Below are 14,208 nucleotides of genomic sequence, written 5' to 3' on the forward strand. Positions count from 1 at the left end.
AATGTCTGAAGGGGAGGGGAGGGGCAACAGATGGGCAGGTGAGGTGGCTGAAGGGGGCAGGTGAGGTGGCTGGACGGGGGCGCTACGACTGAAATAACCTAGGGTGGCTAGAACCCTTAATCGGGCCCTGGATATGGCCAACCAGGAAACCTTCTCCCCCCCTGCCCATAACAATTAATCTAGTTAATGACTACCTGTCACAACTGAGCGTAGAGTACCTGCTAATGTTGGCACAACTTGAAAAGAAGGTGCGGAATCTATCGTGCCTCTGGTTTTCACCAGGGACCCCCGCAAGGAGGTATGGGCTTCACTGCAGGAGACACGCAGGTCGCGGTCCTTCCCCAAGTCGTATAGAGAGGCACGGAATGAGAGTAATCTGATTAGCCGGTTCGGTAATGTGCTGGCAACAAGGTACAAGGGGAAAATCCAGAAGGAAGGTCAGCCAAGCCGGGTAATAACAGTCGGGCAACAATACACTAGGGAGATCCAAAAGAGTAGTCAAGACAATCCGGGTACTGATGGCACAAGAATACCATATAAGTTGAACATGATATGTACCGCGAGCGGTACCATCGAGACAGATTTATTCTTGGCATTTCTACAGGTATACATATATCTCTCATGCTGCACTGTGCTGCAGGGAAAATAATGGCATTTTATGATTTTATGTAAAAATATTTGATTTAGCCCAGTTAACCATCAGACCCAAAAACTAGCCAAAACCGTTAACCATGTGGAGAAGATGATTCAAAGAGGCATCAGCATCAGAAAAGAATAGGAATTTATAGTCGGCATAGAGGGCTATAGTGTCCCAGGTCATAACCATTGGGATGCCAATTATGTTTGTATGAGCCTGAATCAAACAAGCCAAAGGCAGCAGGGACAACCCTGTCTAGTATCCTGACCCAGACCAAAACGGGTAAGTGTTATGACAATTTGAACAAACTCTCGCCGCGGTAGCGAAATATAATAATTTAATAAAACTGCCCCCCATGCCCAATCCCAAATCTGTGACATACCTCCCATAAGTAGTTCCACTCCACCCAGTCGAATGCCTTGGCAGCATCAAGAGACACCACCACAGCCCCCTGCTCAGCTTCATGGGGCGAATGGATGTGAGTATAAAGACAGCAGAGATAAGAGATAGTAAATTTGCAGGGCATAAACCCTGTTTAGTCAGGATGAACTATTTGGGAAATCATTGAATTTAGTTGAAAGGAAAGGATCTTGGTCATCATCTTTACATCCGTGCACAAAAGGGAGATAGGGCAATAGAATTCCGGATAAAGGGGATCTTTTCCAAGCTTGGGTAGAACAAGTATCAGCGCCTCCGATATGTGGCTAGTAGCCCAGCTCCAGTAGTTGTGTGAAATTGTCCAATAATTGTGGAACGAAGAAATCTCTGTATTTCTTATACAATTCTATAGGGATGCCCCCCACCCCCTGAGCTTTGTTGTTTGGAAAAAAACTATGGCCACATCTCTCTCTTCAGCAGTAAGGGGTGCATTCAAATGGGCCTCTGAATCTTGAGAAAGTTTGGGCAATTTAATGGTGTGAAGGTAGGAAGTGCATGGAGTGGTTGTGTAGATCACCTTAGAAGCATAGAGATCCCTACAGAAATGGAAAAATGTTTTTTTCATTTCTGTAGGGCGATTTCAGTACCTCTAAAAAGTTTTATTGGCTGGTTATTATATATAGCCAGTATGGTCCTACTGCCCAACTCATTCCTAGACAAACATGCCAAATAAGTCCATCCCATATCCGACAGATAGCAGGTCAGATATTCACAAAAAAGGTCTATCTTCACTAGTATGTGACTGAAGATATACACATTTAAAATCCTTGCACCGCCGTTCTAAATCGTATGGTTTTCCTATTGAACCTTATGATGCTAGAAACCTGTGTGATAAGGGTCCCTCCAAGAAAGGCATTATAAGCATCCCAGAGGATGGCACAGGAAGACGTCACACCATTTTCACTGAAGAAACCCTGCCACATGTAAATTATAATTACTATATTATTATAATATTAATATAAATTAGTCATGTCAATACACATCAACACCGGGGAGCAGGTGAGGGCTGAAAGTGACCCAGCCCAAGCTAGCCCACTATGGGATCGGCCCGGGGAGCAGATGCCCCCCTGCACCCCAGCCCAGCCTGCCCCTGCCGCGGAGTGACCTGATATTCCTTTTGGAAGTTATTCGACAGAAGAAACAAATAGAGCCAACCTATAAGAGGGCAAAATTAAATATATTCAAGATAAGGGGTAGTATGTAGTGAAGTGGCTAAAAAGTGTTGCACGTCTGGATATCGAAGCCTCCAAATATCAATAAGGTATCAATCAGGAGGTCGAAGGGGCTGGTTTATAGAGAAAATGTACATCAGCCACACGCCACCAATCAAGACCCTCATTAAGAAAGTTGTTAAAGTCCCCCAAGCACATTACCGGAGTAGCCACAGTGAATAAAAGTAACACATATAAGTAAATGTACATACATAGTCAATATGTTGAGAACAGAGAAAACATGATAGCATCCGGTGAAACAAATGTCTAAAAAGTCAGCATGATACCATTCAAATCTAATCTGAATACCCCCAGACCCTACCTGAAACTAGAGAAAAAGAAAACTAAATACCCAACTACCACAGCCACTCCATATACCCTAAGATTTTCCAACTAATGTATACTTTAGACCCTAAAAACCCTTTAGACCTGAGTCATTAAGGAGAGAAAGGCAAAAAATTGAGTAAATTTAATCCTGGACATACCATGTTACAATGCAAGGGGTGCAAATTAGTTCATTACTTTGCATGTAAGGAAATTACTGACTTTTTTCATGTAGCACACGAATATTTGATGTTTTTATTTTTACAATGAAATTGAAAGTTGATCTAGGACATGCCCTACCCCAACTATAAACCTGTCCCCACATTTTAAATTGACCTCCCCTCCAATGCAACATGGTTTTGCAGAGGTGCAAAGTTACTCCTTTTTTTGCTTTACTCTCCTTAATGACTCAGGCCCTTTGTAACTAGAACTATAGAAAAAGTAAATACAAAGTAGAAGGGCTGCAGATTCCTAGCTATATTTAGCAGAGAAAAAAAAATATTTCTTTACCTTAAAAACATAATTGGCTCTGCGCACTTCCAAAATTCATATTGGTATGGATCTCAAGAAACATGCACTGTTGATTTCAGGTGTAGGTCTGCTGTGCTCTACTACACAAGACACTACAGATTACATCCAATATATATGTGGATTATTTGCAAAAGAATGCACGGAAAATATATATATTAGTGATAAAATAGTAAAAAAAGGAAAAATTTCCCCATGAAATACATTAGGATGTTCTTAATGTCAAAGTTACATAGAATACAATCTTACAGTTGCCCCTTACTACAAACAAATGTTATAGCCGAGTATGGGCTGATAGATAGATAATAAATATATATATATATATATATAGTGAGAGAGAGAGAGAGAGAGAGATATTATATATACCCTAACATATATACTGTATATACACAATCATTATATTAATGCCAGTGCCTTCCACTTAATATATATGATGAATGTTTTCAAAAGTTACAATGAAGCCCTGCTTTATTGCTTTATGTATGTATGTTTAGGAAAAAATTGATATAAATATAATGAGCTTTGTGAAACAAAAACCGTTCCTCTCACACCAGCCCTCAGACGTCTGCAAGTTATACGGCTACTGTCAAACGTACATGCTTCTCTGTGTGTATTTGAGGGTCTGCATAACACACAGATCATTTTCTTAACCTATTTTTTTACATCAATCTAATGTAGCACTATTTTTAATCAATTCCAAAATATACTGGTTAACATATATGATCACATATTGTGTAAACAGAATGTAAATCACACTTCACTGGGTGGCTGGGGGGGTAATTTTACCCATTACATAACTATGAGCACTGTTAATCATTATACACCTGAGGAAGAGGAGAGGAGCACACGCAAATGTTCTATTCTTCTGTTACACCCACTTGTCGATGTGATAATAAACCAGCTTGAATATGCAAATAGTAATATGTTGGCTATCTTTTGTCACGGCAAAAGGGTTTCTGGGATCCGTCTCGGGACACTTGGGACTAGTTGTAGCAAGGGTGAAGTGGAAACTAGGAGGTCGGATGAAGACCTTGCTCATGGAGAGAAGGTGTACATTTGTGACTACTTGATGACAGGAGGAAGAATACTGGACTGGACTTAGTAGTGGAATAACCCACTGGAATCTGGACCAAGTGGACTGGAACCTGAATGCAGGAACAGAGAGACAGAAACCACAGCTAGAGACTCAGTACCCCTAAAGTCCAGAAGCTCAGAGGATTATCATGCCAGGACTGAAACTAGAAAGGCTCAGAACTCAGGTAAAGGAATACCAGGAGTGGCTACCTCCTGGACAGAGTAAACCTGGAACTGGCTCTGGTCAACTCAGGACTCAGGACCTGCGTTGGTCTGAGAGTAGGTCTGATTCTCAAAGGAATCAGACCGCCCCGGAACCCACAACCTGGAGAGACCTGGAACTGGAAACCCGTTGTCGAAGTCAGCAAGTTGGATAAAGTCATCTCAATTAATATCGAGCAAACTTGATTGTCTTTGTCTGAAATTATGCATAGAGCACGCTACGGCGTGGAAGGGCGTATCCAGCCGCAACACGTGGCAATAACAGTTTTTACACTTTTGTATACATTCGCACAAACACACACATTTGTAAATAGTACACATTAATCTTAGTTGCAACACATATTTATGTCAAAATATAGTAGTGTTTATGTGGAATATTATAAACTATATGCATATTAGTGATACATATGGTTCAGGTTAAAGGAAAGGTGTCATGTCTGGTATCATATTAATCCCCTTTACATCAGCAGCTGTCCGGTGCATTCGGCGAAGAGATCGCACATTGCAACATTATTTATGTTAGGGAATAAACCTTTAATATGATGCTGACTGTAAAATGCTAATGGCCTGGTTGTTATTGGAGTTTTGGCGGGAAGAACAGAGCTCATCCCCTGGATAGATGACCCTCACCTTTGGATTCCTTAGATTGAACCAGCCTATGATCTGCAACCCCCTGGACCTTCCTGAAGCCTGGACCAATAGAAGCAAACCATACCATCTGCATTGTTTCACTGTATTTCTGTTTGCATATAAGCAGGAGCTTTTCATCTAGTGTTCAGACATCTTGTCCACAGACTTCAGGACTGAATGACTGTTCACTGGATCCAGAGCGGCTGCGATAAGTAACGGCTGTACTTACTATTATTTCGCTTGAATTATTCTGCTACTTTTTGAGAATAAATATTTGTGCGTTGGAAACACAAATCGAGATTCGACAATCGTTATTGGATAGCGACAAAATGTGCATAACACTGTACCCAGAGACCGCTAGGAGACGCAGATAAACACCCTGCTATCCCGAATGGCCAGTAGGTGAGTCAGAGGAATAGGTATGAAAAAGCTGATTCCTCATGAGGGGTAAATAGCTGGACTTTGAACAGCAAGAGAAGGTTACTCTGGAGCAGCAGAAAGAAGCTGAAGCCACACAAAGAGTTAATGGCTAGAGACTGTACAGCAGCAGATGGTAATACTGAAGTAAGAGCAGGAAGCTGAATCCACACAAACAGTTAATGTCTGGAGTCTGTACAGCAGAAGATAGTAATACTGAAATAAAAGCAGGAAGCGGAATCCACACGAAGAGTTAATGGCTGGAGTCTGTACAGCAACAGATAAACAACAACACTGGTAAGCTACAACCAGGAACTAGGAAAGTGTTGCACTGGCAATTTGTAGAGTAGGAGGTGCCTTTTATAGTCAGCAGAGGGAGCTAATTGATGGACAAAGTCAGATGCTCAGAATAGGCAGGATGTAGCAAAATGTCTCAGCCAAGATGGCAGTCTCTAGTTCAGCAAAGTCACACTTTGTCCCAGGATTTGGAATGCTGCATTCTGACAGAAGGGAGATGCACATGATATGATACTGTCGAGTGGCGTAAACGGGGCTAAGACCCTGATTCATGACATCTTTTATGTTTGATAATACAAAGTTTGCCCAGCCATGTAAAAAACAAGCTAAGAAAAAACTGAAATATATAATAAATGTTATAATGTTGATAATATAAATGTTGTGAATCTAAGAAATATTATTGAAGTCTGCTGTAAATATTGTTAATTGATAAGTCAGACTATAAAACTCTATAAATGCCACCATGTTGTTAATCAATACATACATGAGGAAGGGTTGAAGAGCCACCTTGAAACATTGTATTGTTCTTTTATATTCACTTGTCGATGTTATAATAAACCACTTTGAAAGAGCAAAAAGGAGTATGTTGGCCATCTTTTGCCTAGTGTTGCCTTAAATGAATAACAAAGTGTACCATGCCATGTACTCATCAGCCAACCGGACTGCCTGTTGCAGCATGACCAACTTGCAATCTGTCACCCACTGCCGAATATCAGCAGGCATTCGCTGCAATAACTACTTCAATATTATTAAATACTTCATGTGATTGACGTCCATGGCAATCATCCCATTCAAGCCTTGAACATGATAGCTGCAAATGGGTCAAGAATTAAGTGTGTATGAGACTGGCTCCTCTCTGAATTGTGCACTGTAGGTCTTGAAAGTTACAACAAATCTGTGTATGCCTACCTTCCACAAGCTAGCACAAATAGCAGTGTTGTATGCCTCATGGATCGAGGAGAACATTTGGTCACCATGATCCCAAGGATACTCATCATGGATTTGAACATTTGCAGGTGAGTGTCAATCTTGCAGGTGAATATCAATGTTGGTCTCCACTTCATTAAATAGGGGAACATCTCAATATTTTAATGAAAGACTGGACGTCACCTTTGGGCAGGGGCAACCAGTTGTGGTAACCTCACTGGCACTTTCAACATGGCATCAATTACAGACCCTTTTGCTCTCTGATATGATCAGCCCCAAGGCTGCCATGCCCTCCAAGGCCAAATCAATAGAATTGGTTCTTCTAGTAGACTCCTGCTCAGGTACTATGCATCTACCCCCATCTCTCTGTGGTGATCCTGATCCCATGCCACCAGCCACTGGATCAGTATTTAGTAGGGGTCCGTTAGCTGAAACATATATTGCCTGGTACCTCACTCTTGTCAAAACACCTCAAGAATATACAAGTTTTTCCTCTTTGCTAAAATTAGATAATTAAATAAAGCAGAGGCTTTAAGAGCGGACCTAGCAGCAGGGGGTAGTTCTTGTCATGGGACAATGCATATGTCAGATTAGAATTCAAACATAATATACAACATTCTATGATTTCCCATAAAGCTTCCTCAACACAGTTTCCGTAACACTGATATCTCCTATAGAGATTTCTGATATGCACTAAGACAGGATAACAGAGGAGCCCCCACCATTGGAACATAGCTGTTGAGGTTATACCATCTCCCTTTTACAGAAGAGATACTAATACACATGAAAACATAATACAAAGGGATGATCAAACCAGCCCTGCTGACAAAGGAACACAGTGTGTAAGGATGACTCCATTCTCTCTTGCGGATAGAGTGAATGCTAATTAACATGTAGCCTTGTCAGGCTACAATACAGTCACTGTATTGACACTGCTATACAGGCACACTGTACTAATAACAGGTATAACTTTATATCTGTGAACCCACCTGGCAATATTTAAGAATAATGTAGTTGTAACACAAGGCACACATAGGGTAATACATTTTAACAAAAGCTGGCAGTGGATGGAAAGAGAACACCAGGCTTAACCCTATTAGCCCAGTGTCTGGAAACAAGCTCTCACAATCTTGTAGGTCCCAGTGGCATTTTCTTTCTTTATTTAACAAATAACACATTAGTGGTACAACTTTAAAATTTCTTCTAGGATGAAAATGTGGCTGGAATTAAAATTCAAAAGCTTCTTCATAATTTACAAAATTTATATATATGTCATGCAGTCAGAACAGGATGCAAAAGCCAAAGTGAATGATATATGGCATTAGAGAAATAAGTAGTTGTCTTTACAAGCAGGAAACAATTGTACCTTTTGTTTTTCAGGGAGTTGCAGCTCATACTGATCCATGGCACACACTGCTACAAAAAATAAATTTATAGTTTTAGTTGTCTACAAATGCTTATATGCAATATACAAAGCCTATATTCAATGAATCTTTTATTTTAAAGTTTGGAAGAGAATGATCCTTTATTGTAGAAAGATAAAATGAACATGTTATTTTATAGGTGTTTTCCTGCTGGTAGGTACTTGTCCAAATGTTATTTCTGCGCAGCATCTTGGTTGTAGTATGAATAACAAGATTTTCACAAGAAACCATATGTTAAGAACTAAATAAATAAATAAATCTAATCTAAAACTATATTTCGTATTGGAATTAAATTCAGCAGTTATCAGTACTTGCATACATACATGCTTTTGAAAAGTACTTACATAGGTGGTCATTTAGAGATGAACATAGATTTGCAAACTTTAAACGTCACCCCTATTCAGAGTAGCATTACATTTATGTGCATCTCAACCCTAGATGAGGATGTAAATGTGCAAGTTAGCATTTGCATGACAAGTGTGGAACTTGCATCTTTGTGTGAGCGCAAAAAATATGCCTACAAAACACACATCTCAGATGCAACTCTGCCCCTAAATAAGTGTACATCTCAGGGGTGGCATGTTTGGCTTGCATCTTGGCTCCCCTACTTTACTGTATTTGCACTCGATCCATCCTCTTGAAGTGCTAGACAGTGGATTAAGTGTGGTTATCACCAATATGGAGATTGGTTCTTTAAAAATTAGCTATCATCATCATCATCATTTATTTATATAGCGCCAACATATTCCGTAGCACTTTACAATTGGGGACAAACATAGGAAACTAATAAACAAACTGGGTAAAACAGACAAAGAGGTGAGAAGACCCTGCTCGCAAGCTTACAATCTATTGGACAATGGGAGTTTGACACATGAGGTTAAGTCTACATTTACAGTCGGCCCAGCCAGACTGCAAAGGTAAAAGTGACTCATAAGCTAAAGGATCCTGTCACACAACAATGGTGATCAAGGGGTAGTTGTATAACAGGTGGTAATAGGGTAATGTACTGAGGTTAAGAGGGTGGTTAAAGAATATTATAAGCTTGTCTGAAGAGGTGGGTTTTCAGAGAACGCTTGAAAGCTTGTAGACTAGAGAAGAGTCTTATTGTGCGAGGGAGAGAATACCATAGAGTAGGTGCAGCCCGGAAAAAGTCCTGTAATCGGGAATGGGAGGATGTAATGAGTGTGGATGAGAGACGCAGATCTTGTGCAGAACGGAGTTGCCGAGTTGGGAGATATTTTGTGACAAGAGAGGAGATGTATGTTGGTGCAGCTTTGTTGATGGCCTTGTAGGTTAGTAAGAGTATTTTATATTGGATTTGGTAGAAAACAGGCAACTAGTATAGAGACATACAGAGTGATTCAACAGAGGAATAACGATTTGCAAGGAAAATCAATCTTGCCGCAGCGTGCAAAATAGATTGTAGGGGTTTGAGTCTATTTTTGGGAAGGCCAGTAAGGAGGGAATTGCAATAGTCAATGCGGGAGATGATAAGTGCATGAATTAAGGTTTTTGCAGTGTCTTGTGTGAGATATGTGCGAGTTCTGGAAATGTTATTTAGATGTATGCAACATGATTTATATATAGAATCAATGTGGGGAACAAAGGATAGGTGTGAGTCAAGGATTACACCTAGGCAGCGAGCTTGTGGGGTGGGATTTATAGTCATGTTATCAACAGAGATAGAAATGTCAGGTATGCTCTTGTTGGTGGATGGGAATATTATTAACTCTGTTTTAGAAAGATTAAGTTTGAGTTGGCGAGAGGACATCCAAGATGAAATAGCAGAAAGACAGTCAGTTACACAGGACAACACAGATGTCGAGAGATCAGGAGAGGATAGATAAATCTGGGTATCATCCGCATAGAGATGATACTGAAATCCAAAGGAACTTATTAGATTTCCAAGAGAAGCGGTATAGATAGAGAACAGCATAGGACCTAGGACTGAGCCTTGTGGTACTTCAACTGATAAAGGAAGCGGAGCAGAGGTGGCCCCAGAGAAGTTAACAGTGAAAGAACGATTAGAAAGGTAGGATGAGAACCAGGTTAGAACAGTGTCTTGAAGCCCTAGGGATTGCAGTGTTTGTATGAGAAGAGAGTGGTCAATGGTGTCAAATGCCGCCGAGAGATCCAGGACAATTAGGAGAGAGTAATGGCGTTTAGTTTTAGCAGTGATCACATCATTGACAACCTTAGTCAACGCAGTCTCTGTGGAGTGTTGAGAACGAAAGCCAGACTGAAGATGATCCAACAGGTTGTTTGCGGAAAGGAGCGTGTGAGGAGAGTGTAGGCAAGTCTCTCTAGAAGCTTGGAGGGGCACTGGAGCTGAGAGATGGGACGGTAATTTGAGAGAGAGTTTGGGTCGGAATCTTGTTTTTTTTAGAATACTAGTAATCACTGCATGCTTGTATAGTGACGGAAAGATGCCAGTAGAGAGCGAGAGATTACAGATTTTAGTTAGAGGTGAGATGAGCACAGGAGACAGGGACCTACCAATTTGCGAGGGAATAGGATCAAGAGGACAGGAGGTAGAGTAAGAGGATAAGAAGAGAGTAGAAATTTCATCTTCATTTGGGGGGTCAAATGAAGAAAGGGTGTCAGAGGTTGGTGGGAAGGAATTGAACCAATTGCTTGTCGAGGAAAAGGATAACATTTCTAGTCTGATCTTATCAATCTTGTCCTTGAGATAGGAAGCAAGATACTGGGCACTGATAGTGGATGGAGGGTTTGGGGTGGGAGGATTGAGAAGAGCTTTAAATGTCTTAAAAAGGCTTTTGGGGTTGGAAGCCTGAGCATAAATAAGAGATTGGAAGTATGTTTGTTTTGCAGTGTCCAGAGTATTTCGATAGGAGCGGTAGATAGAAGTATATGTGAAGAAGTCATTAGAGGTGCGAGTTTTACGCCAGTGACGTCCTGCTTTACGGGAAAGTTTTTGAAAATTTTGCGTTGCTGTAGTGTGCCACGGCTGACATCGAAGTCGACGTGTAGTATGTAGTGTCGCTGGAGCCACTTAATCAATGGCTATTGCTAAGGTTTGGTGAAAATGAGGTGCTGCCATCTCAGGGGAGGAGAATGTAGAGATAGGGGAGAAAAGGTGTTGGAGAGAGGTGGAAAATTATTGAATATTAATAGAACTAAGATTTCTGTGGGTATGAGGAGGCTTGGTAGAGTTAGACAGTAGAGAGGTTAGAGCAGTGGGGGTGAGCATGTAGCTGATAAGGTGATGATCCGAGAGGGGTAAGGGTGTGTTAAGAAAGTTAGAAAGTGAGCATAGTCTAGAGAAAACAAGATCAAGGCAATTGCCATCCTGATGAGTAGATGATTCAATCCATTGCGAGAGGTCAAGTGAGGAGGTTAGAGAGAGTAGTTTGGAAGCAGCCTTGGAAGGTGGGTTATCAATGGGGATGTTGAAATCACCCAGGATGAGGGTGGGGATGTCTGAAGATAAGAAGTGAGGGAGCCATGCAGAGAAATCTATAAAATTGCTATTTTTATGTTTTTGGCAATATATTATTCCGAGTATAGGTAAAAGAGATATTAACAGCACCAGGTTATTCAAATAATAAGGATATATAGTGAATGTCCCTTCATTAATTGGTTATCCAATTTCATTCAAAATATTATCATAAATCCTTGTCTGAAGGGTGTACCCAAATACTTAACATATACATACAAAAAAAGAAAAAAGTATATATGGGGCACCTGGATGTTTATTCACATTTAAAATCATATATTTTTATTGGTGTACATTAAAAAAGAATTGTATTGCTGGTTTCACAAGAAGTCGCAAAATATAAAAAAAAGAATAATAACGTGAGGTGAAGTACAAATGTTTAGTGGTTAAAATGCAGGTTCAACTGCAATTGCTTAGTTAGCTCTTAAATATTCCTATTGAATAAACACTTTTAATTTGTGTGTCGTTTCTTTACTCTGCTGTTATTATGTAGCTGTTGATAATCTTCAAAAAAATCCTATTACATACAATATGTTATGATAAATTATTTAGTAATTGGCATACATTGATCCCATGGTAGTTAGACTTGCAGCTTAATGTCCAACATTCAATAATGATATAATAATAATCATCTTGTGCAAGTCAACTACTAATAGATATTAAGGCTATGTATAGATTATATATTAGGCAGAGTTCTTCTCAATTGGAAAAGAATAGACTATCCCAGTATGAGAAGGGATCTTATTTAGCCTTTTTGGTGGCTCTTTTTGTAATAAATTGTAGCAATGTATAAATTGCATGTCACTGAATAGGTTTATAAATCAATAGTTACCTAAATCCAATCTGTCAAATAGTGATGCATGGCATATACAAAAAGACTGGTAAACTATCAGCTGCCCAATAAGAATGATGAGATGTGGCAGTATCAATTATAATTCCCACTAGTTTGGTTAAGAAATAGATCAGTAGCCACCTATATCCAATCTCATTTATTCCATATGTAACATGGACTGCTTTATGGTTGTCGTTTAAGGCAGTATTATAAACTAGTGTGTCACCCAATAAGAAAAATGCCTTTGTAACTGCCTATTATTATTCCAGCTAGTAGCCATGTGTGGCTGTGTATAGCTTATATACTGGCATAATTCTTCTCAATGGACAGGGAATAGAATATTCCAGTATGATAAGAAAATTTATTTAGCCTTGTCAGTGGCATTTTTTATAATAAATTGCAGCAGTGTGTAGGCTGCAATGCCACTAAATAGGTGTATAAATCCGTAGCTACCTAAATCAAATCTGTCATTCCATATATAACATGGACCTAAAAGCTGAAAACGTCAGTTGCTTTATGGTTGTCGTTTGAAGCAGTATCGTAAATTAATATGCCACCAAATTTGAGAAAGGTGCCTTGCTAACTGCATATTAACATTCTAGCTAGTGGCCATGTGTGGCTGAATTGCAAATAACCGAGTAAATCTCTGGCTACCTAAAAGTATCTAACTTATGGCCATGGGATCAGCATGCAGAGAGAGGGAGAGAAACAAAACAAACGCCAATGCGCATTTCGCTTTGTGCTTTTTTAAGGGAACTTTCCATGACAATGTTACTGTGACAGGATGGCCCGCCTATGCCATCCTGTCTGTTGTTGCTGGGAACCGGCTGGGCTTACTTTGCCACCCTTCTCTTTCGTTATCCCAAATGCGCCCTCTTGCCGCAGTAGGAGGTGCTTACAAAGACTGCCACCACTGGACTCCTATACCGGCATCCAGAACCGGGTTTCTTCTGGGTAACTGATGCTGCGAGTGTACCCCGTTACTGGTGTACCTGGGCTGGTACTCCTGACCTCTTACAACGGATCAGGGATGCTGTGGATGGATCCCCCCTGGCTTATCACACTGACCAGACATAAACTAGGGATGTGCACCGGCGACTTTTGGTGTCTCGTGTTTTGTGTTTTGGATTCGGATTTTCGTGATGTTTTGGGTTCGGATTTGTTTTGCAAAACACCTGCCGAAAGGTTTTGGTTCGGATTTAAGGTTTTGGATTCGGATTCTTTTTGAAAAAAGCATAAAAAGTTCAAAAATCAAGTTTTTGGGCTTATTTTCACTCCTACGCTATTATTAACGTCAATAACATTCAATAACAAGCATTTCTACTAATTTACAGTGTATTCTGAACACCTCACAATATAGTTATTAGTCCAAAACGTTGCAACGAGGTATCTTTCTGGACTGCGTAGTGGAGTGGTCCCCACAATATAATAAGAAAACCATCAACTGGTCTTAATCGCACCAAAAAATGTACCTGGACTGCGTAGAGGAGTGGGTCACCACAATATAATTTAAAAACCCTGAACTTGTATGATTCGCACCAATAAATGTATCTGGACTGCGTAGAGGAGTGGTCACCACAATATAAATTAAAAACCCTGAACTTGTATGATTCGCACCAATCAATGTATGTGGACTGCGTAAAGGAGTGGGTCACCACAATATAATAGGAAAACCATCAACTGGTCTTAATCGCACCAAAAAATGTACCTGGACTGCGTAGAGGAGTGAGTCACCACAATATAATAAGAAAACCATCAACTGGTCTTAATCGCAACAAAAAATGTACCTG

At 40.2% G+C, this 14,208-nt stretch overlaps 1 protein-coding gene across 5 annotated transcripts in view; it reads right to left on the reverse strand.

Moving 5' to 3' along the window:
- The window catches only part of ANKRD31 (ankyrin repeat domain 31), a 230,634-nt gene that overhangs the window by 110,735 nt on the left and 105,691 nt on the right, over window positions 1-14,208 (reverse strand). For all 5 annotated transcript variants that reach the window (XM_075181929.1, XM_075181902.1, XM_075181910.1 and 2 more), the window contains one exon: window positions 8,072-8,121. In XM_075181929.1, the coding sequence (XP_075038030.1) occupies window positions 8,072-8,121 (50 nt within the window). The remainder of the gene's footprint in view (window positions 1-8,071; window positions 8,122-14,208) is intronic.

This window comes from Mixophyes fleayi, chromosome 1 (assembly GCF_038048845.1).
Source record: "Mixophyes fleayi isolate aMixFle1 chromosome 1, aMixFle1.hap1, whole genome shotgun sequence".
Classification (NCBI taxonomy): Eukaryota; Metazoa; Chordata; class Amphibia; order Anura; family Limnodynastidae; genus Mixophyes; species Mixophyes fleayi.